The 25231-nt window shown below is 60.8% G+C and overlaps 7 protein-coding genes across 7 annotated transcripts; 4 read left to right on the top strand and 3 right to left on the bottom strand.

The window, feature by feature from the left end:
• Positions 1-812: 812 nt before the first annotated feature.
• Positions 813-2837, bottom strand: HRG_03500 (transglutaminase-like superfamily domain-containing protein; the record flags this gene model as incomplete). The annotated part of the gene is made up of 2 exons (XM_044861971.1): positions 813-1989; positions 2215-2837. 2 exons carry the CDS (start codon positions 2835-2837, stop codon positions 813-815), a joined length of 1800 nt encoding a protein of 599 aa, XP_044722997.1.
• Positions 2838-4787: 1950 nt separating this feature from the next.
• HRG_03499 (f-box-like domain-containing protein) lies at positions 4788-8072 on the top strand (the record flags this gene model as incomplete). Its single annotated transcript, XM_044861970.1, has 5 exons — positions 4788-4883; positions 4936-5276; positions 5359-5487; positions 5683-7546; positions 7605-8072. The coding sequence occupies 5 exons, from the start codon at positions 4788-4790 to the stop codon at positions 8070-8072; spliced, it is 2898 nt and encodes a 965-aa protein (XP_044722996.1).
• Positions 8073-10285: 2213 nt separating this feature from the next.
• Positions 10286-11485, top strand: HRG_03498 (uncharacterized protein; the record flags this gene model as incomplete). Its single annotated transcript, XM_044861969.1, has 1 exon — positions 10286-11485. The coding sequence occupies one exon, from the start codon at positions 10286-10288 to the stop codon at positions 11483-11485; it is 1200 nt and encodes a 399-aa protein (XP_044722995.1).
• Positions 11486-12320: 835 nt separating this feature from the next.
• HRG_03497 (isocitrate/isopropylmalate dehydrogenase domain-containing protein) lies at positions 12321-13720 on the bottom strand (the record flags this gene model as incomplete). Its single annotated transcript, XM_044861968.1, has 5 exons — positions 12321-13112; positions 13176-13298; positions 13361-13447; positions 13508-13567; positions 13631-13720. 5 exons carry the CDS (start codon positions 13718-13720, stop codon positions 12321-12323), a joined length of 1152 nt encoding a protein of 383 aa, XP_044722994.1.
• Positions 13721-14521: 801 nt separating this feature from the next.
• HRG_03496 (exocyst complex component sec5 domain-containing protein) lies at positions 14522-17726 on the top strand (the record flags this gene model as incomplete). Its single annotated transcript, XM_044861967.1, has 4 exons — positions 14522-14825; positions 14887-15103; positions 15161-16961; positions 17022-17726. 4 exons carry the CDS (start codon positions 14522-14524, stop codon positions 17724-17726), a joined length of 3027 nt encoding a protein of 1008 aa, XP_044722993.1.
• Positions 17727-18360: 634 nt separating this feature from the next.
• HRG_03495 (putative zn 2cys6 transcription factor protein) lies at positions 18361-20689 on the bottom strand (the record flags this gene model as incomplete). The annotated part of the gene is made up of 2 exons (XM_044861966.1): positions 18361-18470; positions 18604-20689. 2 exons carry the CDS (start codon positions 20687-20689, stop codon positions 18361-18363), a joined length of 2196 nt encoding a protein of 731 aa, XP_044722992.1.
• A 1574-nt stretch (positions 20690-22263) lies between these two features.
• On the top strand, positions 22264-24991 carry HRG_03494 (glycosyl hydrolase family 92 protein; the record flags this gene model as incomplete). The annotated part of the gene is made up of 5 exons (XM_044861965.1): positions 22264-22362; positions 22435-22965; positions 23046-23522; positions 23627-24006; positions 24082-24991. The coding sequence occupies 5 exons, from the start codon at positions 22264-22266 to the stop codon at positions 24989-24991; spliced, it is 2397 nt and encodes a 798-aa protein (XP_044722991.1).
• Between the last annotated feature and the right edge of the window lie 240 nt (positions 24992-25231).

Here is a 25231-nt window from a genome sequence, read left to right as displayed (position 1 = left end):
GATTCGAGGAAGAGAGTGGCAGCAGCCCTCATCCTGGCAGACCAAGATTCGCACAGGCCTGTTTCCGCAAAATCGGGCGCGGCAGGTGACGCTGACTCGCTTGGCTGGCCGACGTCCCGCCCCGGTGCAGGCAGCGTCGTCTTTGGACAGGTCCCCCAGTTCCAACACCAGGCTCGCCGGGATGGAAGGAAACGGAGCGACATAACAGGCAGCGGCTCCGGGCGGCCCGACGGGACAGAGTACGCATCCTGTCGACGGGAAAGGTCCCCTAGGTAGATGGGTAGATGGGTAGATGGGTAGCTGGGTAGCTGGCGTTGGGACCGTTTCCTCCCTCGGCCGAACCGCCTTTACCATCCGTGCGCACGGCCACCATACAGTCAATTTGGTATTATAGGTACGGAAGGATTAGTTGCCAGCTTTGTTTATTGTCTGTGCCAGCCCTCCCCGGACGCGTTGCAACGCAAAAAAGCACCCGAGTTCGACGTCCGTCGGAGGGACAGTCCTCGACGCCTCCTCCCCCTGTTGCAACCCATGTCGACTTGCGTTCTCCCCCTTCAGACTAAAGGGTTCCCGTCTGAGCAACATGTTCGTCGCCAGGCGCACATCTGCGCTCGCCAAGTCCATGAATCATGTCCCGAGCCCGATGGCCTGACACGCCTGCGCCTCCCGGGAGCAGCAGCCTGACCAAGTCCGGGGCCACCCCTTGACTCTCCACGGCCGGCATCCATCTCTTCATTAATCCCTGCAAGCCCACTCAGGATCCCTTGACTTCGACCATGAAGCCGGGGCAAAATTCACGTGCGACCTCGACGTCAGACCAGCTCCCACTTCATAACGTACGACCACGACATGCCGACCCTGCCCCTCTTGGACAGGAACTCGGCCGCCGACACCCCCCGCGCGTCCCTGTCGTTCATGGTCGTCAGCTGCGCAACCTCGACCGACTGGCCCGGCGCCCCCAGCTGCCTGGCGTCCACGTCGATCCAGTGCCAGAAGCCGTTGCTCTCCATCGGCACCATCTCGTCCTTGCGCCCGTCCACCCCGTGGATGCTGAGCAGCAGCAGCGGCGCCTTGCCCAGCCCGTTCCTCTCCGGCGTCCAGTGCTCGCAAATCTTGGAGAACTGAAACCGCACCGACCCGCCGCCGTGCACCCGAATGTCCCGTTCCCGCGGCTGCACGCTGTCCTCGGCAATGCCCTCCTGGTGCCCGTTTGTGTAAAAGGTCGGCGGCTCGCCGTCAATGGGGCCTCGAAAGTACTCTTCCCACGACACGGTCCGCCCGTCGCTCCGGAATTGGTGGCTCGCATCCTGCGGAAAGTGTCGGAGTCCAAACTTTTCGTTGCTCGACGTGAACTGTTCCGGGCTGAACTCCTGCTTGTACAGCTGGTTGTCGCCGCAAATGTGCCCGGCTCCCCAACAGGCATCTATCAGCTTCCACCCGCCACCGTCAATCCTCACCGCGTTCCATGCGTGCCCGTCTGGCTTGGCCCGCGGCGGCCGTTCTCCCTTCTTCAATGGTACGTGCCCGAAGCCCTTGCCATGGCCGCAGACCATGATGCAGTCCAGCCCAGCTTGATTGGCAATGGCCTTGTACGTCTCCGCGTACCCTTGGCAGACAGCCCGGCCACCGAAGATGGTCTGCTCAACCGACATGCTTCTTACATTGTTGCCGAAGAAGGCAACCGTGTCGTAGTGAATGTTGTGATGGAACCACGTAAAAATGGCCCTGGCCTTGTCCGTATAAGAAGGGAAAGGGTCGCAAAGCCCGCGAGCCAAGTGCCCTACCGGATCCTTTCTCGGGAGAGACTCTCTCGGGAATTGCGTCGCTACCCTGTCTGGACCGCTCCAGTCCCGACACACCCAGCAGTCACCTGGCGTCTGTGTTCTTGTCACCGCCTTGGCTGACGCGGCTTGGATTTGGGCCGCCGACGGCCGCGAAGCACGGGGAATCGGGGGAGGGACGTCGTCGTCGGCCAAGGTCGTCGTCGGCCTGGTCGGAATCGGTGGGCGCTGAGGCGTTTCCTGCCCGCTGCTGAAGCCTCGGATCGGGGGCAGTTTGCGAGGGGCATTTTTTGCCTCATCCGTTTCGGATCCGGTCGGTTGGGGTGCGCTTGGCGGCTTTGCCGGTCTCGAGGGCACCCTCGGCGGGAGACTTGGTCTAGATAACGGCGCCGGACTGGAAGATGCTGAGGGGGCACTCGGTCTGGTAGACTGCCTTTCCGTGGCCTCTTGTGCCTTGGTCTCGGACTCGCGCCTCGAGGGCGGCAGCGGGGGCAGGCTAGAGGGGTCAGAGAGGGCTGGGGCTAACTTGCGCTGGTAGGCGCTCCCGTTTGATCCATGGCTCGGTTTGGAAGAGGGAAGACGGCGCAGAGACGATGACGACGACGACGACGACGACGACAGTTGGGACATGTCAGAAGATGCAGAGTTGCGCCTGAGCGTCACGAGGCTGGACTGGGTCGAGGTTCGCCGGGGGAGCTGGGGAATAGAAGGCCGGGAGGACGGCGCTCTCGATGGCAGTGGTGGGGGGACGGGGCGCCCATTGTCACGTATCGCCGTAGTCTTGTCTCCAGACACGACAGATATTTGGGTATCGCGCCGAGGCAGTGGCGGCGGGTTCGATGGAGCGGACGGCGGAGGCAACACGGAGCTTGGGCGACGGGCCGAGGCATCGGGGGTGGCGGGAGCAGGGTTCGTCGCCCGCGCCTTTGCAACGGGGGGCGGCGGCGGAGGAGGCCTTTTGCGGACGGGCTCGACCAAGGCCGAGTTTTTCTGGCGGTTGAGGGCGGTGATTCTGTCGGCGAGGGAATTGAACTGGGTTTCCTCAGCGTCGGCCATGGTAGCGGGGCAGAGGTGGCCGTTCGCGGTCGAGGGAAGTACCAAGAAGTAGGAGGCGAGGAGGAGAGACGTGGCCAGGCCGCCGAGGATGGAGGTTGTTCCTGGAGATGGGGGGGGGGTGAAACTTTGAAAAGAGGATGGAGAAGACCAGGCCTTATCATGGCGCAGATCGGGGGCCAAGACTCTTGCTGTGGGGTGAGGTGGAGCTTGGATCCAGGGGCCGAGTATCCGTACCTTGGTAAGGTATATATACAAACGCTGTAGCGGGGACACGTGGAGCGAAAGGAACAACGAATCAATGCGGTAAGAAGAGACAGTGAAAGAATAGAACAAGAAGGGCGAAGTGATGGAGTGCTGGGTAGCCTGACAGATGGATGGGCGGCTGTGCAGGCAGGGGCCGGTTGTGCGTGTTCAGATGCCTCCAGGTACGACATGTCCTTCTCCGAGTGTGCCTGGAACTGCCAAGAGGAAAAGAGGAATCGGTGCCTCGTCCCCGAGCTGTGCCGTGCTGTGATTACTCCGCACCCTCTCAGCTGCCACGAGCCAGGCAAGTGGAAGGAGGCGGGTTAGGGCTCGGGTAAACTGCCCAACCAGTTTCAATGGCTTTGGAAGCATATACCGGTAATGCACAAGTACTCTGACTTGTGAGCACGGGCCCTCGCGTGCGGGGGGAGACGTGGGGTAAGTCGTCGACGGCAACAGGCGTCTCCCGTTTCCATGTAATTTGCGTACGGTAATTACTGTAAATAGTGTTCTGTGCTGTAGCGCTTCCAACCAGCAAACATGGCACACGGCTAGGTCGGTACCTAGGCACTTACGGAGAACGGTACTCTACGCTCCGCGTGCAGTACAGTACTTCATTCTCAGAGGGCTCTACTGCTGTGCGGCAAGCATGCCAAGGGTCACATGCTCGTGGCCTCCGTCAAGGCACCGTCTCCAGTCGAGGGCGAGACAGACAGACACCCATCTGGTGACTGTGTAGGCCGCAAACGAGCCACTAACAAGTAACAACCACGCCTTGCAGCCAACACATGCATGTGCCGTTGTACGTAGAGGCAGCACTTGGCTGGCCTACCCTACAGGCCTACAGGAGAGCCGCCTCCCCCAACGCCAAGCCAACAAACTCCAAGAGGTGATGAGACAACAGTGGACAAAATCGACGTCGCACCGCATCCGTCCTCGGGGCGGCGAGACTCACCACGCAGCATGGAACTTACTGTACGGATACCACCTCTGCAGGCCAAGCGCCGCCGAACGAGACTCAAACGGGCCTCGTATGTCACCCAAGTTACTGTACCAACAACACCCGCCATGCCACCAGCTGAAGCCACGCACGACGGGTGGCGCTAAACGCACCCACGGATCGCTGATGAGAGCGGCAGAGCAGCGCACGGTCCAGCGCCTAGGGCCGCCCCACCCACCCGCTGGCAACGGAGCAGAGACCCCTGCTGGACGAGACCGGATGGATTTGCCAACGACTTCTCTCTCCGCTCTCCATCCGACCACCTTCTACCACCAACGATCGCTCCCAACGCATTCTTTTCCCGCCCGCGACCCAGCAGCACTCCACTGCAAGATTCTTCTTTCCCTTGGCCGCGCCCTGTCCCTCCCAGCAAGCCCATCCACGTCTTACCAAGTAAAGATCGTGGGGCGCCATCCCAGCCTTGGTCGCCCGCCAACCGGCCGCCACCTGGCCAGCATCTCTTCCTCGATCCCGTTGCCGCCTTGGCCATCGCTCAATTGCGCTTCCCCGTATTCTTCCGCCCTCACGCCCATCGCCGCCTTGTCCTCGGCCTCTGCCCTCTCCTGCACGCGGCCTCCAAAGCGAGCAGTGTCTGCCTCTCAATCGACGCCACCGTTTTCACCACCGCAGTCCCTCGCCTAGGGCACAGGTGACAGGCCATCGCAGACAACCCAGCCAGCGCCCGTCTCCCCCCGCCGCCCGTCACCATGGCAGCCAAGGCTGGCGGAGACGAGGCTGCGGCCCGGACAAGCCTCTCGTTTCTCCATCTGCCGCCCGAGACGCAGCAGGACATCATCTCCCATGTAAGTGCTCGGCCTCTCCCACAACGCAGCTGCCTGACTGACCGCCGCCAAGTGCTCCCAAGCCGATCTCATATGCGTCGCACTCGTCTGCAAGCGATTCCACGAGCTGGCCTCGGCTCAGCTCTATCGCAACTTCCACATCGTCTTCCCCGATGAAGACGACATTAACTTTGATTCGCCCATCGATGGCCTCGCCGGCGGCCTCGACACTTTTACAACCAGCGACTACAACTACGCAAAGTACCTGAGAGACCTCTCCATGGACACGCTGAGCGCCGGCGTCAAGGGAGAAAAGTCGTATCAACCCTACGTCTACACCGCTAGCTGCGGCAAGTTCCTCAACAGCCTTCTTCACCTGACTCTCAGGAAGGCCACCTCTCTCGAAACCTTTCGGTCAGCAATGCTCGCCTCCCATCCTCGTCCCGCCTCGGGCCCCTGATTTGCTGACTCGACCGTCTTCTACTTGCGCGGGCAGATGGAATATCCGTGTCGAGCTGAGCCGGCCCGTATACCGAGAACTCCATCGGATCCAGTCCCTGACAAGACTTCATGTGCGCATGCAAAATGGAAATTCGTACTACAACCCGCCCCCTCCCCTACCTGCGTCCGTCGACACGCACCCACAAGGCTCCGCGAACCACTGGCCTGCTCTCCTGCCGCCTCTCACCACCCCTCTTCCGCCGCCGCCGCCACCCCCGGGAATGTCGCCGCCACAGCCAGCCGGCCCACCCCCCGCCTTGTTGCCACCGTCCAAGTCCGCATCCAAGAGCAGAAGTGGCAAGCGGGGCTTGGGCTGCAGAGAGCCGTCCACCTTTTCCGGGTTTAAAAACCTCAAAGCCCTGAGTGTTCTCGACATTGAATCCATCGACGTCGTCCCGGAGATTAGGGCGTGCGTTAAGAACTCCTTTTCGACGCTCAAGGAGCTGCAGCTGTCCCTGTCCGATGACCTCGCACAGCAGTCCCGGAAGCCTCCGCCCGACTCGGATGCCGAAGACTCCGATCTGGACGACGACTTTCAAGTCGTGTCGCAGAGCATAAACTATGACGCTAGCGGTCCCGCCAAAGCGTTCCGCGCACAGGAGGAGCGCAAGCTCCACGAGGCTATCCTCGGCAAGATCCTCGATATTGAGCAAACGCTGGTCAAGAAGTCGCCCATTCGACCAAAGGCCCAGGAGAGCGCTTGGGGCCATGCCAAGAGCGACGAACCAGCAGGAAGCGCTGCTGCCCAGAGTTCCCATGAGGATTTTATCTCATCCATCAAACGGGCATCGGCTAGGCTAATAGCCCTGCAGAATGGCTCCAGAGACTTTTCAGTGTCTCAGCAAGATATCTTGGACATCATCGAGAAGGCCGCGAGAAAATATGTCGATTCGTGCGACCACTCGCCCCTCCAAGGTACAGAAGGGACAGGTGCCGCCAGCGAAAAGCTCGGGGAACTGGACAAGGTCGAGGGCGACCCGGTGCTCGACGCGGCACAGCAGACAAAACAAGGCAGTGTCGCCGACCACAGCGTTGAGGGGCAGAGCGCCCATCCCGAGGACGCCGCTGATGGCGAATCCCCGAGCAGCAAATGCCTCGGCGAGAATGTCACCCCCGAGTCCCCGCCAAATAAGCTTCCCGGAGAAGAAGTCGTTCCTGACGACATCGACATTGCTCATATCGACATGATTGGGGACGAGCCGTATGATTATCTCGAGCACACGACTTCTGGTCCCTCGGGAGACGAGTTTACGCGCGGGAGCCAAACGACTACAACTCAAGCCGAAGTATGTGGCACTGCCGCCTCCGAGACCACAAAACCGCCATGCGGTGCAGCCGACGAGTCGCGATCCGCACCGGCGGCGAACCAGCTCTCCGGCCTATCCCGAGTGCCAAGGGCTGCCCTCCGACCACTATGGGAGAGGCTCAACTGCTTGCAAAACCAGTTCTCCAAGGTAGCCGCGAGGGTCGAAAAGTTTCGATCCCAAGCGGCCGCCGAGGGATACCCCAAGACAGGCGTGTTCGACGCCGAATTGAAGATGCTCAACCAGAGCGTCGGGGACATGTTCAATGAGATCCAGGCTATAGAGGCCGAGGCCCTCGCCATACCGGGGCAGAAGGCAGCGCGACCTTTGGACCAGAATCCAAAGGAAGAGACGGTCCGGCGCTCCATGGTGGCCTATGCCCGCGACACCAGAGGGTTGTCGGTGGAATCGCTGAGCATCCACCTCGTGCCCGTCAAAGCATCGGTTCTGTCCAGGGGCGTCGACCTGGCTTCTCTCAGACAGCTCACGCTGCTCAACGTGGGAAACCAGGTCCCAATCTGGACGCTGCTGGCCAAGGAGGGTAGGACGCGGCCGCTAGCACTCCGCAGCGTCTTCACAGATCACGTCACGACGGCCTTTCTCTCGTGCATGGCCCAGCTACCCGAGCTGCACGACCTCTTTCTGCTCGAAAGGAGTGCTAAGCACAAGCCGGAGAGCTTCGCGTCCCGCACGACGACGACCATCGACCAGATCCGGCGGCTGGTGCTGAAGAGACATATGCCGACGCTCAAGCGCCTCATGATCAAGGATGAGACCCGTGGGCCAAACTGGGACGTGAATGAGAAGACCATGATTCTCGTCTGCACGCGTGGGGTGCATCTCGAGGAGCTGGCGCTCAGCATGAACATCCACGCCGTGGTAAGTTTCGACTGTGTGTCACGCGTGCCGTGGCAAGCCAAGCTGACGCAGCATCAAGCACGCATTCATGCAATACTTTTCGGGCCTCTCCAATCTGCGGGCCATCAATATCCTCCACTTCAAGAACAACGACACGTGCATCTGGGTCATGCGCGAGATTCTGAGGTTCATTGTCGATAACCTGTCTCACCACCCGGAGCTCAAGTTGGAGTGGATCGCCATGGAGGACGAGCGCGTGGACCGGGTGGTTAGGCCATCAGAGGTGGCCGGCGAGGCTCGCGAGGCGCAGCCGACGAAGCGCTCCAAGGGCAAGAGCAAGGGCAAGGCTCACGTGCCAAATGGTATGACGTTGGACGGCGCCTATCCCTTGCTGCCGGTGGACGGCCTGGAATCGGAGAGCGATAGCGACGGCGAGGTTTCCGACAGCGGAACTCGACTCCGGTTCAAGACGGTCGGCCCGTTGCAATTTTATGACGTCTGGGGGGTCAAGATCTTCGAGAAGGAGGTTCGAAGCGGGCGCTTGTAAGGGTTGGAGGCCGCGCTGGCACGGCTCAGGGGTCGAGAGGGGAAGGCGGGCTGCTGGCTGTCGGCCGCCTCCCTATGGAAGGCTATTTCCGAGGAGCCGGCGCGAGCTAGGCCGGGGACAAGAGGTCGCATGAGGCGACGAGGTGGCTTCGACACGCACGACCTTGGGACGACATGGCCAGGCCGGTGCCGGATGGTATAGGGCGCACATGGAAAGGTGGTTTTCAAGGGGGCCAAGTCGGCAGTTGGGTTACGACGGCAGCTGCCGATGAATTGGGGACTCGATGACGAAAGGGTGATGAGAGATTCCCAGTCGTACGAGGCCGGCATATCACGAAGCGCATGTCGCCCCTTGACGAAGGAGGGAGAGCGAGAGCAAGCGTACAGCGAGCTGTGTGTTTGTCTAAGGTGCGCAGCGCTGGAATTGTCGATTCCATGTAGGGGATACTCTGTATAGAGTAGATGGTATGTATAACTACCTATACATATGTCGTTGGCGATGACTTTGAGAGTCGCGAGCACAGCTGCCGGCATGTGATTTGCGGAGCAAGGGGGCTGCATCGTGCGAGCGCGCTGGCGATGGCGATGCTGACTGACATGAAAATACAGTTATCAGATGATGGAGTGAATGAGTCTGACAATGACGTGTGCCGGCCGTTGTCGATGCCGTACAGGAGAGTACAGTAGAGCGTGGGAGCGTGGATGGAAGGACTTGGGACTGATGCAGCACCCGCAGCAAGCCGGCAGCCCAACGGAGGGATATATGTGTGTATGTATGTGTGTGTGCCTGTGCCAGCGGTGCTGTACTGTAGCCGCTGCTTGTCGTCCGTGTCCGCGTTGAAGTGCCGTCATCAGGTATTCACGAGAGTCGAGTGGGGGCGAGCGAGAGGATACAGACACGGTGCAGCGGAGACAGGACTAGCAATAATTACGCACTGTACGTTGACGGCTTGATCTCCGAGTTGGACAGTGTATTCTGACTCTGAACACGCAGTAGGGCGAGAGGGCGAGCCTACAGCTCTCCTCCCCCCGCGTTGCGGATTTTTCGCACGAATCAAACGCACATGCTTCGGCTACGATCTGGATCTACGCCGTCGTCGGGCAGCGCCCCATGAGACGATTTATTGGCTGTCGAAAGAGCTCGATGCAGCGGGTCTGAGGCAAACCCAGTCCTTCTTCTACTTGTCCAGCGCAGTGGACGCGGCTCGTCAGTTCTCTCAGGCCAGGTCTCCCAGGCCAGGTCTCCCAGGCCAGGTCCCGTGGACACGACAGACACGACAGACACGACAGACACGACAGACACGACAGACACGACAGACACGACAGACACGATGATTACGCCGTCTCACGCAGACGGCCGTACCCGACCCGACCCAGGACGACCCCGGCCGACGCTGGCTTGGCAGGCTTGTACAGCAACAGCAACAGGCGGCCCACGCGGCTCGAGTAGATGCTACCTACCAGGAAGGCAACCTCGTTGATGCGGAGACGCGGGCAGAGAGCCAATGCCAAACGCCGAATCATGGGCTTACCAATCCCGAGCTTGGGTTCCAGCATGAGGGAGGAGCGCTTCCCCGACACCCACTGGAAGCCAAGACGGTTGCATGACGGGGGGCCGAGATGCGCCTACCTCGGTGCCGAGTACCATTGACCCTCCCCTGTCTATCCGCACGGGAGCTTACTGTACCCTCTCCCTACCCATGGGCAGACCAACATCTTGGGCCGTTGGTCTGCAGCTTATTCCTGGGCATTGGCCTCTTCCCCCCCCTGTCGCGCCAAACGCTGACCACGGGCTCCGCGACACACTTGAGCTCGTTCCCACACTTACAAGGGAGCCCAAGCCCAAGGCAACTTCACCATGTCACAGAGGGCCCGTCCCGGACATCGGCAGCAGCATCGTGTTGGGCCTCGATGCCGCCCCAGGCCAGCGGATAAGCTTCCCGCATCTGCATCGGCCATGGTAGATATACCGGCCAAGCCTCCCGGATCACCATTGATTGCCGCCTCTCCTCCTTCTGGCCTCTTCTCCCGTCTTTGCTCGTCTTCCCCCCTGCCCCTTCAACCATTCATTCTCGTCCCCATCTGCCTACTCCGCACTCAATGGAATCCTCGTGGCCTCTCCAGCCGCTCGGGTCGCCGGCCGTTTCCCACGACGACTTACCCGCCGGCAGACCCTTGACGCCCGCAGCATCATCGTCTGTGCCGTCCTCGCCAATGTCTCCATCACCGCCGTCTTCCCCATCGTCGCACTCGTCCGCATCACTGCCACCGCAGCCGCATTCGCCCTCGCCCCTCACAGCTTGTGCTGCCACCACCGCAACCCCGCTGGAGCCACACATCCTGCAGCTTCCCGCCGATATCCTCCTCTTGATATGCGACCAGCTTGACACGCCAGAGGCCCTGAGCATGTCCCTCACCTGCAAGAGCGTCTTTGCCCTCAGCCTCACCATGTGCCAGTGTCGGCGCAAAATGCCCTCCGAAGAGCGGAGGCGCTTCCTCTTGCTCCTCGAGGCTGATGCCCGCATGGGCCGCGGCGTCTTCTACTGCCACGCATGCAACTCTCTGCACCCCTTCCAGAGAGATTGGGGCCCTCGCTCCGAGCGTGAAGCCAGCGGCGCCCCCGCACGTCCTCACCATTGCGGCATCAGGGACCGCTTCGCCCCCGCCGGCAACCCCTTCGGCCTGTCCTACCACCATGCTCGCCTCGTCATGAACCAACATCTATACGGCCCGGGCCGTGGCCTGGCCCTCGGCAACATCTGCGTCCGGCACACGGAGCGCAGGCCCGCCACCAGCATCCTCTGCACCACCGACGCCCAGATCAAGGACGGTGAGCTCCTCCTCCTCCGCACCTACGCCTTCACCGTCGCCGACGACTCCATCTCCGAGTTCCGCCGTGGCGGCGGGCCCCGCGACTTCCGCCTCTGCGAGCACACCTGTTTCTTCCCCCACTCCTCCTCGTCGCCCTATCGCCAGCACATCCCCCAGCTGCAGCCCCCCCGGACCGGCGACCAGGCGTTCCCCCCCTGCCACGACGCCCCCGGCTCGTGCGGCCTGTGCCTCATGGACTACGTCATCACCGTCGCGCCCTCGTCGGCCGCCTGGGACGTGACCATCAAGGCCTACCACCAGCTCGGTGCCTGCCGCTCCCCCGACGACTGGAAGTGGGCGCGCTTCTCCGAGGCCAAGCGGCCCCACCTGTTCTTCCCGAACCGCCCAAACCGCCGTAGTTCGACGCTGGAGGCCGGCGCCGTTAGGCGGCGGTGGCTCGGCGAGGCGACTACCGCTATGACTGCGGGCAAGGTGGGCCCTGACGTCGACGGCATGGTCGCGAGCCACAAGAGCGTCTCGCTCCCGATTACGAGCTGGTTGTGGCGCGATACGAAGCCCCTGGTGTGCGCGGAGCCCAGCTAAGCGAGTTCACATCGCTTGTTCTTGGGCGTCCATCTGTACCTTCTAAGAGGTTTCAGCTTCTACGTGCGCAGTGTTTTCGCATGTCCAAGTGACGGGCTTGCGATGTCGAGGGTTCGGTTCCGTAGGTAGTCGAAGCAATGCGAAGCGTAAATATTTATGGCCCGTCCCCTCCGCCCTCTTTCCGACGGCATGGCTTCGGAGAGGGGCTTGGCTGTGGCCTGTCGCGATTGACGAATGGATGGGAGCCGCGCTGGGATCTGGACCAAACGGCATGTGCATCGGGACAGGGCGGGGCCAGACCGGTGTGGGCTGGGCATCTCCGGGCCGAGTGGGGCCGCTGACCCTCCCTCCCCTGCCGGAGATGGGTAGAGTCCTGGCCGCCGAGCATCGCGACCACCAGTTAAATTCACGATGCCCCTGTCCATCTGTTCTCTTCGGAAAGACGTTTGGCTACGATAAAGCACACGAGGTAATCACGTCACAAGTCACCAACTTTGCCATCATAAACCCGCCCGGGCTATCAAAAAGAATATGCGTATCCATTCGTCATTGACCCGCCGACTCTCCGCCTTCGGCACATCCTACTCAAACACTACCGTTCAGAAAACAGGGGGGTAAAGGAATATATCATCACTGGGGCCCTTTTCTATCCGGGGAGGGGGTAAGAGGCGGTGCTTGGCGGTCCCCGTTGCCGGTGACGATGCGCCAGGCGAGAGGGAGGGAGGAAGGAGGCCAGGGCGGGTTGAGGTAGGCAGTTAGGTGCTGAGAGGGCGGTAGATAGGTATCTTGAAGGGTATGGATGGGGGTTATGGTGCAGGGACGGACAGTCAGTCTATTACAGCTTCTTGATGATTGCCCCCGCGTACTCGTGCGTCTTGGACTTGCCGCCCAGGTCGCCCGTCAGCGTCTTGCCCTCGGCGAGGGTGTCAAAGATTGCCTTTTCAATCTTGTCGGCGTGGGCGGTGAGGCTCATATGCCGCAGCATCATGATGGAGCTGAGCAGCAGGGCGGTGGGGTTGGCCAGGCCCTTGCCGGCAATGTCCGGGGCGGAGCCGTGGACGGCCTCGAAGATGGAACACTCGTCGCCAATGTTGCCCGAGGGGGTAAGGCCGAGACCGCCGATGAGGCCAGCGCACATGTCGGACAGGATATCGCCGTAGAGGTTAGGCATGACAAGGACCTTGTCGTTGTAGGGGTCCGGGTCCGTCACCATCTTGAGGCAGGTGTTGTCGAGGAGCTCGGCGTCAAACTCAATGGCGGGGAAGTCCTTTGCGACGCGGCGGGCAACGCTGAGGAAGAGGCCGTCGGACATTTTCATAATGGTGGCCTTGTGGACGACGCGCACCTTTTTGCGGCCAATGGCCTCGGCGTGCTGGAAGGCGAAGCGCAGGACGCGCTCGCTGGCCTCGCGGGTGATGAGCTTGATGCTCTGGACGACGCCGTCGACGACGACGTGCTCGATGCCCGAGTACTCGCCCTCTGTGTTTTCTCGGATCAGGACCGTGTCGACGTCGTCGTAGGGTGTCTTGAAGCCGGCGACGGAGCGGCAGGGTCGCAGGTTGGCAAAGAGATTGAAGGTCCGCCGCAGAGTCAGGTTGAGCGAGACGTGGCCCTTGCCGACGGGGGTCTGCGGACGTTGAACGGTCAGCCGACGACACTGTACGACGGCTTATTGGCAGGGCAAGTGTACAGCGAGAGGGCCCTTGAGGGCAATCTTGTTCTTCTTAATGTTCTCAATGGCAGCATCGGGGATCGCCGTCTTGCCGTCCTTGATGATGGGGGTGACGTCGACCGACTCCCAGGCGATGGGTGTCTTGGTTGCGAGCGAGACGTCAGTGTCCAGTGTAGGAAGCTAGAAGCTGAGACGAGACCAACCTTGGCGGCGGCAAAGATGTCCTTGACGGACTGGGAGATTTCGGGGCCAATGCCATCGCCCTCGATTAAGCTGACGAGGTAGTTGCCCTGCGCAGGATAGTGAGCCTCGTGTTGTCCAGTGGCCTCGATCCCGAGAGAGGAGCGCACCTTGGAGTCCTTTGTTCCCTCGTACTTGGCGACGCGCTCGCCAGCAGTGGCATAGCAGCGCTGCGAACTCCATGTCAGCGCTCGGGATCCTTTTATCCTGCAATCAAGAACGTCGGGGCGTACCGAAGCCGCCGACCAGGATGCGGCAGCGCGGGGGGCGGCGCGCAGGCCCGGCCGGGCAATGGGGCTGGAGAAGGCTCGGATGGCCAGCATCTTGAGTGGGAGAGAGGCAAGAGGCGGGGAGAGGGAGCGAAGCAGTGGGCCGGGAATTGGGTCGAGGGCGAGGGTGATTTGCGAAGACGACGAGGCCGGCAATGGGACAAAGAAAAAAACGGAGAGAAAGCAGTGGAGGAAGCCGTGGATACGTAGACGTGCATCTCGACCCTTCGGCTAGGTGGTCTTGTCACTGTGGCTGGTGCTGCGCGAGGCTGAATGTCAACGGGTACCGCCTGGGTACTTGGTGCACGACTTCGCTCAGTCAAGCACTTCTTTACACCTGGAGGCGCTACAAGCAATGTTCTGCGTCTTCTTGATTGTTACAATTAAGCGTATCACCTGGCAGAACCGTGCAATCCTGAGCATTCCTCCTATCCGGCACCTCAACACCGGTCCACGAAGTGCTGTGGCGTACGGCTCCGTAATTTTACTTTTTCTTCCTTTGCCCCGATCGGAGCCGTCGGAGTTGCGCCTGTACGCCGAGCCGGCGGAGGAAGGTACCGCAAATGTACCTCTTGTGTTGACGCGGCTGATGTCGGCTATGGCGCAGCCGGCATCCAAAGGCCTGCCCCTCGTAGCCTCGCGTGGCGCATGCTGTTCATGCTTCATGCGAAGCTGCGACCAACTCGACTCGTCTCCACAAAGACGGACGACACATTCGAGACGCCATCGTGAGCATCAGCCGCCATCAACAACTGCCCGCTCACCATCTCGGGCCCAGTCAACTAGGCTGTGTCTGGCTGAGATTCAGCATGCGCCGTTCATAACACTCTCGCTCCCTTTCGCTGTCCGCTCGAAATGGCCGAATACGACAGGACTATCCTCGAGTTCTACCAGCTGCCGACGCCCTTTCCTGCCGAGTGGCCGGCCGAAAAAGACGCAAATGACTCCTCAGGTGACGATGAAAAGGGCGCGAAGCATCGCCGCCAATCCCGCTATCAGGCTCTCGAGACGGCCGTCAACACCCGGAGGAGTCTCCTGTCCGGCCCAGATGGCGGCAACCTGGTCCAGAAGGACGAACCCGACCCTCTAGGCTCCTCGGATAGCGTTGTGCGGTCCCTGAGTACCATGGGGCTCCCTTTGCAAGACGACGTGCGCATGCGTAGGTCCAGTTCTACACTACTATGCTTCCGTCGTGAACGACTAAACAATCTTTCGCACAGGCAATCGCTTCCTGCTCTCCTCCACCACCTTTTCTCCCGCCCTCTTCCTGTCCCAGATGCATGCCGATGCCGACACGCGAAGCCTGCTTCAGGGCCTCGACGTTCTCTCCCAGTCGATTGACCAAAAGTCCGCCTCCCTCAAGGTCCTGGTGGAGACCAACTTCGAACGGTTCGTCAGGGCAAAGGCCACCATCGACAACGTCTACAAAGAGATGAAGTATCGTGGCGCCGAGTCGACTCAGCCTCGTGGTGGCCGCCATTCCCGCCACGCCAGTCGGAACAGCTTTCGCCAAAGTGGCAACGGAGGCCTCAGCAACCCACTTGCCTTGTCTGCCTCGGATAGCCGCAAGAAGAACGCGCTCCTCAAGGAGAGCGAGTACGGCCTTTTGGGGATCAAGGTCCCGCTGCTCGATGTGTCTGCCAAGGCCGAAGATGTCTGGGGCCCCGCGCTGGGGGGACGTGAGAAGGAAGAGAACCTCAAGACTGTGTCCAACCATCTTGATCAGTTCAAAGAGTACGTCCAACTCAGCGCGTCGGTTTCCGAGAGCATCAAGAGAAAAGACTATGAATCACTGGTAGAGGCATACAATCGCGCCAGGAAGTTTGCAGACGAGGCTCGCCGGCTGTCGCGCGAGCTAGGCGGCCACTCGCCCAGCGATGCGCAGCTCTACCAAATGGTGCTTGCTGGGCGAGTCTGGAACGACGTCGAACAACAAGTCCAATCCTTCAAGAGAGACGTTTGGAAGAAGCTCATGTCGCTCCAGACGGTCTCGAAGCTGGAAAGCCTGGCCGGCAGAACCCAAGATCAGCACATGGACATAATCAGCATGCTGCTCGAGCTCGGCGCCGAGGAAAACCCCATCCACGTCTGGCTTGCGACTAGATATGAGCAGCTCAAGGGCAAGGTCCAAGCTGCCGCCGATCGCTCCAAGGTGGAAATCGAGGTGCTGCGACGCAGGCTCGCCAGCAACGACAAGCCACCGCCTCAAGTTGTTGCCTCTCATCTTCAATCACTGGGCCGGCAGTCGGTTGAGGGCAAACACCCTTCATCCGACTCGGCCGACGTCATTGAACTGTGGGAAAAGATGCTCACCTTCCTGACCAACCTCATATCGTCGCAGGGCATTCTGGGAGAGCTGGTCGACTTCTGGCAAACAGTGCAGGGGTTCATCGACGGCAAGACGCAAAGAATGCTGCCACTGGGCTACAATGGCGAATCGCGCCATCACCACCAGCTATCCCCGCAAGCTGTGACCGACCTAGAAAAGGGCGTGGTGGAAATGGTGGAGTTGCTGAGGGAGCACGTATACGCATTCTTTGCGAGTCCGCCGCCCGAGGACATCTCATTGCTCTTCTCCCCGCTGCCGCTGTCGCCCAACTCCCCGGCCTCGGCCAACGCTCTGACGCCGACTGCTCTTCGCGACCCGCGCTTCAATTTTGACCCGAGCAACCCTCCGCCTCCGTCTCCTAGAAGGGGCGAGCCGTGGGAGAAGCTGGCCTTTTGGCCGCCGTGGTCTAATTCCATCAGTGGCGCGCACTACCTGTCTAGAATGCTGGCCCTGGTGGGATCGGGCGCGTCCGACATGGCATGTATCGGCCCTGTCGCGACAAGAGACCCCCAACTGCTGGACCACCTGAAGTCTCTGGTGGGCATTTCGCGAGAGCGATGCGTCACCGCGCTCTGTGCCGCCTGGAACACCGATGCCGAGAACATCAAGTATGTCGAGGACTGGCAGCGAGCGCCAGGATCCAAGGACGTGACGCGCATGCCCGCGGCCTTTTCGTCCTTCGAGGGCGCTCTTTTGTCGGGCATGCAGAAGATCCTCTACATCCTCGAGGCAATGGAGAAAACTGATGCTGGCAACATTGTCCTCCCGCCGCCGCCTAAGCTGCTGCAGATGGTTCGCAGCCAGTACGTCACGACTCTCTACAAGGCCCTGAGCGGAATGGTGGAGAATGCAGAGCGCTCCGTCATGACGGGAGAGGACGAGTGGACGGCGGCGCGGGATAGCTGGAACAGGGCGAGCTCCGTGGCGTTGGTGGCCGGCAAGAGTGCCTTTGACGTGGGAGACAGGGTAAGCTCGCGGTGTTTCCTTGCCATTATATGCTGGCGCTTCTCACTAACTTGCTCGCAGAATGTCAGGATGCTCTTGACCCTGAGCAACCTGCAGGCTCTCCGATCTCAGGTCGTGCCCAACCTCAACTCGCAGTTTGAGAATGCGTTTTCCGTCAAATTGACGGACGAATCCAAGACGATCCGGGACGTCCTTGGGCAGATTGACGCGCGTCTTTTTCAGTCTTATACGAAGCCGTCGATTGACAAGCTTCGGGAGATTATCCAAGCCGGCCTCTGCGCCCCCGACTGGATGCCAGCCCCCAACCAGCGTCCCCAGACGGCAAAGCCATATGTCTACGAAGCCCTGCTCGCCCTCGTCCTCGTGCACTCGCAAGTGTCCACGACGGCGCCGTCGCTCACGGCGCAGGTACTGTCCTTTCTCCTGGAGCAGACGTCGCTCCAGATCCTCGACGCCTTTCGTCGGCGGCCGCGGTACTCGCTCGAGGCGCTGATGCAGGCCACGCTCGACGTCGAGTTTGTCGCGCAGACGTTGAGCCACTACACGACGGACCGCGCGTCGGAGCTGCAGAGCCAGATCTACCAGGAGCTCGACGCGCGGACCGACAACGACGCGCGCGCCAGACTGCAGAACGAGCTCCCCGAAATGCGCAGCGTGCTCAAGAAGTTGCGCGAGGCGAGCAAGAACGAGTTTGCGTGCTTCAAGAAGCCCAAGCGCCACGGGCACGGGGGTTCCAAGCCCGACAGCGGGTCCGTGGGGAGCTGAGCGGGTAAGTCCTTGCTGGGTGGACCATGTTGGTGCATGGGGAGGGGGTCTTGCGAGTCTGCTCGTCGAGGTCGTCACGGTGAGAGAGCGCAGCTTGCGAAGTGACGGCAAGTCAATGGCGGTTTTGTTTTCTCTCCTTGAAAGTTGCAAAGGCTCACAGCTGAGAGCCTTGTGGCCGAGCACTGTATGTGTATGGTATCTATCATATTGCCGCCCGCGAAGACGGGAATCTAGAACAGAGATGTGCGTCAAAAGTCGCACATTTCAATACTTGGGTTCCGCCTCCCTTTCCTATCGCGATGTCTCACGTAGCCAAGCCAGAAGCCCCCCTCACTCTTTACCCCTTTACAGCATCAACTGAACTGTAAAAACCCCGTCGCCCGCCAGTTGTGCTTGGCCCAACGCCAGGCTGGGCAAGAACAACGCAGGCAAAAACAGAAATTAAAGGTGGAAAGTTACAGTGAAAGAAAGGGAAAAGACCAAAGTGGTATCATTTCGTATGCACGTGCAGTCATGAAGCGTAAGGAGGGGAAAAAAAGAAGGGGGAGGGGGGGCAATCATCCGAAGATATGAGGTTGCAAACCAACGTATCGTGCAAGGACCACGCTTCCCTGCGAGAAAACTGGAGTGCGAATCAGGACGCCACATTGGGCAGGAGAAGGTGGGAGCAGAACATGAGCTCGAGGGAGCGCGAGTCGGCGGGAGAGAACTCGGAGCCCCTTTGTCGCGTCTGGATCGTGTCATCTGCGAAAGAAGAGAGAAGACATATTAGTAAACAGTCAACAATGCCGCGACCACGCCGAGGGGCAAGCAAGCAAGCAAGCAAGCAAGCAAGCAAGCAAGCAAGCAGAACAAGCGGCACAAAGGCATCACGTACATTCCATGTCCAGGCTCTGAAAATAGTTGACAATGACTGGGTCCGGGTCCAGGGTGGCGAGCTTGCCGTCGTCGGCGCGCATCGTCTGCGGCAACGCGCGGCGGATGCTCAGCAGCATCTTGAACAAGGCGGCCAGGTGGCCGCCCTGCTGGGTAAAGGCACCCGGGTCGCGCTCGAGCGGCCAGCCGGGCCGCAGATGGTCCTGCTCCCAGGCCTTGAAGGCCCACGTCGACTTCTCGACGCAGTTGAGCAGGATGAGGGACGTCAGGTAGATCCTGAAGCCGGCCTTGGTCTTGCTGTCGGCCAGCAGCCGGTCCATGAGGTTGAGGAGGGCCTTGGACGTGCCGTTGGCCTTGCGCTCCGCGGCGGCGTTGAGTTGCATGCAAATCATGGTGTAGATATCGACGTCGTTTTCGTCCTGGGCCTCCTTGATGGACCGCGGCTTCTGGCCCTCGCCGGCCGGCCTCTCGACAATGGTCCACTGCCGCTCGCGGTCGATGCTCTCTACCAGGCCCCACAGCTCCAGTGCTTTGCGGAGGAGCTCGTCTTCTCCTTCCGCCAGTTGCTGCATCGCTGTCTCGAGCGTGACGCGCATAAACCTCGACGGCTCTCGCTCGACAAATAGCTCGAGGACATCGCGCACGTAGGCGTCGACCTTGCCCGGCACGTCCTCCTTGTCCTGGTTAATCATGATGACCTGGTAGACCTTGTTCTCCGCATCTGCCTCAGGGCTCTCGCCGGGTTCCAGCAAGACGGCTAGCGTGGGTAGGCTGATATGTCTGCCCGTGTCGGGAAAATGGGAAACCTCGACGACCGAGTCGACGTCGGTCAACTGAAGCTGGTCTTTGTGGAGGTTGATGCGGTTCTGCGACAGCACGACTTGCACTCCGGCGGAGTAGAGGTCGAGCTGCTCGTGCAGGCGCGAGCGAACACAGCCCGTCATCCACACCCGCGGGGCCAGGACTTTGCGGCAGGTGTCGCACGGAGTGCCTTTGCTGCAGATCTTGCGAAGGATGCGGCAACGGATGCAAGCCCCTAGCTTCCGGACTTCTTTGACCTCCTGCCGTCTTGCTGGCGTGAACTTGGATCGAAAGTGGCGCGATCGCCCGTTAAACATGGGGCCACTCGTGTCCATGCGAACGCCGCCACGAATCTGCGGCAGCGGTGCGGGCGGAGGAGGGTTATTGTGGACAGCGGGAGCGGGCGACGTCGTCGTCAGGTACGTCATCTCTCCCCAGGGCTGCGAGACGCCTGTGTCGCCGATGGGTGTGGGCGATGCTGTTTGAGTTGCTTCGGGAGCTGCGTGGAGATCTTCAGGAGCTTCATGGGAGACGGCGGGAGCCTCCGAAGGAGGTGGGGACGCGGAAGAGTGGTCGTGACTGATGAGCTGGGGATCGAAAAAGGCCGAGTTTAGTCGAGCCGCTGCTGCAAAAGCGACGGAGATGTTAGGATTATCAGGGGAATCGTCGCTCACTGGCAACAGGGCCTGCAGTCTTTCTTCCGGTGTGAGGTCGGCGGGCGGAGGCGGCGTCGGGGCCGGGGCCACAGCAGGCTCTGCATCGGGGGCGGCCTCTTCCGTCTGTTGGCTGTCGTGCGTGTTCATGTCGTAGGTCACGGGGGGATTGTCGAGCGTGTAATGTCCCTGAACGTCGAAGCGATAGTCGCTTTGCGCGCTGTTGGCGGTCGATGGGTTATGCGCGTTGTGGCTGTTGGGGCTGCGGCTGTTCTCGTTGAGGTCAACCTGCCGGGACGCCTCGGCCAGAGTCTCGAGGGCACTCCATTCCTGAGGCAGTGTGCTAGACGACGGGGCGGCTGATGCGCTTTCTCGACCGACGACCTGTTGGTGTCGTTCGGCGGCGGTGCGGGCATGAGCGATGCCGTGGAGCTCGAGACAGGCGCGCATGCGCTCCGACTCGGAGATGGCAGGACACCTCTTGGTGATGTGTGCGGTCAGGCTGTCAATGCGGCCCTTGGGAAATATTTCGCCGCACAGCTTGCACGTATGCGGGTAGCGATTGCTGTTGTCGTTGAGCTTGGGCCCGCGCTCGAAATACTCGAGGATGAGGGGGTTCGGCTTGCGGCCCATTGCGCGACGTCGGGGGCCTGATCGAGGCACGAGCGGCTGGGCAGCGGCGTCGCAATTGAGCCCTTTGGGGAGGGGCCGTGGCACAGGGCAGTCTGGCCGTCGGACGGAAGCGTGCTCGAGGCGGAGATGGAGAGAGGGCGTCTGGGGGTGACTTCACGGCAAGAAGATTCTGCCTGTGTTGACCGACAAAATTCTCACACCGCCTAGAATCGAGGTCGGCGGGGAATTTTTCCGATCTCCGGCTGGAGACGTGCGGCTTGTTGACTGTGATTGGCGGATCACGGGGCTCGGGAGCGGCCGAGGCGGAGAGGCGCCTTGCCTGATCCGTTCACCTTGGGAAGACAGCCATCCATCCGGAGACGGCGGAAGGCCTCGTGCCCTCGCATACTCCATACACACCATCCGAGTTGTCCATGATCTTCCGTGGCAAGGGTCCCCGTCGCCGCAGAGATTGGCAATCCAGAACCGGTCAAGCCTGGCGGTAGGAACAGGGCTGTCGTCTCGTCCGGCTGCATCACCGGCCAGCCGGGAATCAAACGTCGTGCCCCCATGCACAGGTGATTCTTCACCAATGACCGGGAACGGGATGCAGCAAGAGGGGCACAAGCAACGTGCGGGATACGGGCACGGGTCGTACCGGGCGCCGGATGCCTGCACGATGCAGTGCACGAGACCGCCCTTGTTCATGCGGACAGAAGAGAAGCTTCTACTCCATACCCAGAGGACAACAAATTCATCATGTATCAAGCACGGTACGAATGCTCCTGGACCCGGAGTCGGTGATGAGACATCCATGCGACGCGATAAAGGACCGACCAAGCGCGAGCGCGTTGCCGGTTGATGCCCCCCCCTTATTTTTTTATGGCTTCCTCTGTCATGCACAAAGTAAATAAACGCTGCCTTGCGTGCCCGTTGCTGTAAGACGATGAGAAATGAAGAGGCTAATCAAGGTTTAGCAGCTGTCTTGGAGCAGACCCTGGCTGTCTTGCACGCGACACGGCGCGCCCGACACGCCTTGCCGTCACCCGGAGTAAAACGGTCATTTTGAATTTGGAAGAAAAAAAGAAAATTCCAATCATCAAAACCTTGTTCATTGTCAGGCTCTTTATAAATACGGCTCTTTTCACCCGTTTCATTATGTCGACTTGGCTCATCCCCGACGACGCCGCTGCATGCACCACGGGAATGCGATCCGGCTTAACCACAACCGGCTCCGCAACAGCATTGCTTCCAAACGGGCCTATTGCAGCCGCCTGGCCTTGTTCTCCCTTGGCCGTTCCCTCGGTCGCGTCGCACTGCACGCCCTCACGCCGACCCCGGCCTGCTGTTCCAGACCTCCCTTACTCGATTAAAAGCATACATCGAGCATCGATGCTACCTGGGTGTTGCAGAATCTCTCCCGCTGTTGTCCGAGACCTCTTTAGTTCGCAGCCATGTTCGTGGGCTTATTGCCCGTCTTGAGCTGTAAGTGATAGCAGGTCCGTCGACGTCGGACATGCTGCCGTTGCATCGAGTAGCCTGTGCATTGGATCCCCTCCCTCTCAGCTAGCGACGCGAGAGCACAAGTCGCCGTCATGGTACCCAGTCGTAATGTTTGCACGCTGCTAGCGGCAGTGGCTGTTGCCGGCGCTGCATCGCCTTCCCACGACTTGTCGAGATATGCGTTGACCGATGTAAGTTGAGCCGAGTGAGAGGAAACTGTTGAGTCGAGAGAATTGCACGACTGACACTCGGGGCTTTTACAGACTGGGTCCGTCAATGGCGGAAATACCTTCCCCGGCGTCTCCCGGCCGCTCGGCATGGTCAAGCTGGGGCCAGACCTATACACCGGGGCCGACGCCTACTCGGGCTTCCAGCCCACCGGCAACTTCACCGGCTTCACCATGCTGCACGAGAGCGGCACTGGCGGCGCCCCCAAGTACGGCGTCGTCTCGCAGATGCCTTTCGTCGGCTACCTCGCCAACCCCCTAAGCGACGCCGTCAACGACACCCGCGCCGCCCCGGATCGGACCGAGGTCGGCTACTACAGGGCTGCGCTCGGCTCCGGCACCACGGTGGAGCTGACCGCCTCGCAAAAGGCCGGTTTGTATCAATACACGTTCCCCAAGAGCGGCCACAAGCACGGCCGCTTCCACGTCGTCGTTGACGTGTCGCACGTCCTGTCGTCGTACCGCGGCCAGGGGCTCGAGCAGCACTTCCTGGGGGGCAACATCACGGTCCGGAAGCACCACTCCTCCGGCCGGCTCGAGTACACCGGTTTCGGCACCTATGATAATGTAAGTCTGTCTGGCCGACACGCGCCTGCCCACTGAAATGCCCGGTAAACAATTCACTGATGCCACGGGACCGTTTTCAGGGATGGAACAGAGCGGGCCCCTGGACCGTCTACTTCTGCGGCCGATTCGACGCTCCCGGCACCTTCCGGACCTTTCTTGGCGTGGACAAGCTCTCGGACCGGCTCGCTGAGTTCTCCACCAAGCCGAGCTACGAGTCCCGCTCGGCCCGGCTCGGGGCCGTCTTCACCTTCAACCGGACCCGAGTGGTGTCGCGCGTTGGTGTCTCCTTCATCTCGGCCGCCCGGGCCTGCGCCAACGTCGACGGCGAGATCCCCAAGCGGACGGCGCTCAAGACCGTCCGGCGGCAGACGCGCGACGCCTGGAACTCGGACGTATTTGCCAAGGTGACGACGAGCGAGACCAACCTGACCAAGCTCAACCAGCTGTACACGGCCCTGTACTTTATGCACCTGCTTCCCACCAACAAGACGGGGGAGAATCCGCTTTGGCGGTCTCGGGAGCCGTACTATGACGACATCTTTACCTTTTGGGACACGGTGAGGCCCCTTATCCCCCCCCCGGACCCCTTTCCGGCGTCTCGGATTCCGACGGCAGAACGCGGCTGACTCTTGATCCCTTCTCCCTTGGTTCTGCCCGACAGCACCGTTGCACGACTGCCCTCTTCCACGTGCTGCAGCCGACCTATTACGAGGAGCTCCTGCGGTCCATGGTGGACGTCTGGCGTCATCAAGGCTGGGTCTCGGACGGCCGCTCGTCCTTCTCCAACGGCGCCGTCCAGGGCGGCTCAAACAGCGACAACGTCTTTGCCGACGCCTTCATCAAGGGCGTCGGCGGCAAGCTCAATTGGGACGACGCCTTTGCCTCCATGGTTACCAACGCCCAGACCGTCCCCACCAACAACCACGATCCTCGCGATCCCACCGGCTCGACCAAGGAGGGCCGCAGCGCACTACCCGACTGGCTGGAGCTCGGATATATCACTCCGCGCTTCTCTCGCTCCGTCAGCCGGGCCGTCGAATAGTAAGTCTCTGGCGTCAAAGCAGCAATGGGTCGTTAGGCAAGCCGGGCGTTGGTTGACTGACATGCCTCGCATAGCTCCGTCAACGACTTTTCTCTGGCCGTCGTCGCCGCCGGGCTCGGCCGCCTCTCCGACTTCTCCACATACCTAGAACGCTCGCGCAACTGGCGCAACCACTGGAACCCAAACATAGAGGCCCTCGGCTTCTCCGGCTTCGTCGGGCCCCGGGACACCAGCGGCTTCCTCCCACAAGACCCCCTCTCGTGCGGCGGCTGCTACTGGCGCGACCTCTACTACCAGGCGCTGCCCTGGGAATATTCCTTTAACGCGCACCATGATCTCGCCCACCTCATCCGCCTCTGCGGCGGACCAAATGCCTTTGTCGCGCGCCTTGAAACCACTTTCAAGCCCGGCGTCTACTGGGGAAACGCCCAGTTCAACCATACCATATTCAACCCCGGTAACGAGCCCAGCTTCACCACCCCCTACCTCTACAACTTCGCCAACCGCCAGGACCTCGCCGTCAAGCGCAGCCGCCACATCGCCAAGTCCTACTACCACCCGACACCGAACGGCCTCCCCGGAAACAGCGACGCCGGCGCCATGGAGTCGTGGCTGCTCTGGAACATGATTGGCCTCTACCCCATGACCGGCCAGCCGTTTTTTCTCATCGGCTCTCCCTGGTTCTCCGACCTGACCATCGACCTGGGCCCGGGCAAGCGGCTCCAGATCACGACGACCGGTGGACGCGAAGACGCTTTCTACGTCCAGTCGCTCAAGGTCAACGGCATGCGTTGGCACAAGAGTTGGCTGACCTGGTACGACATCTTTGCCACCGGCGGCACCTTGGAATTCGAGCTGGGTAGCAATCCGGTCAACTGGACGACAGGTCCGCCGCCGCCGAGTTTGGCAAGCTTGGATCCCGAACAAGCCAAGACTCTGCTTGGAAACCTCACAACGCTTAAGACGTCAGGCCAGCTGCGGTGATGACGACCATGATTGTCCACGGACATCCGCTTCGAGTCGAGACCCGTAGCCAGCCCAAGGCGTTCGCGGACTTCACTCATCCCGTTGAAAGAGTATACCAAGTACACATCGATAGCCCTGGCTGCGTTGGATCCATCTGCTGGATCGATTGCTTGTACATTTGAGTAACTATTGCCAAGGCCAGGTCATCTGCAATCACCGTCAACGCCCCGCTTTGCTTATGAACCACCTCAGGGCCCC

Source organism: Hirsutella rhossiliensis (genome assembly GCF_020360975.1).
Source record: "Hirsutella rhossiliensis strain HR02 chromosome Unknown scaffold00003, whole genome shotgun sequence".
In the NCBI taxonomy this organism is placed as follows: domain Eukaryota; kingdom Fungi; phylum Ascomycota; class Sordariomycetes; order Hypocreales; family Ophiocordycipitaceae; genus Hirsutella; species Hirsutella rhossiliensis.
Note: the sequence above shows the minus strand (reverse complement) of the source record. Positions and strands in the feature narration are given on the sequence as shown.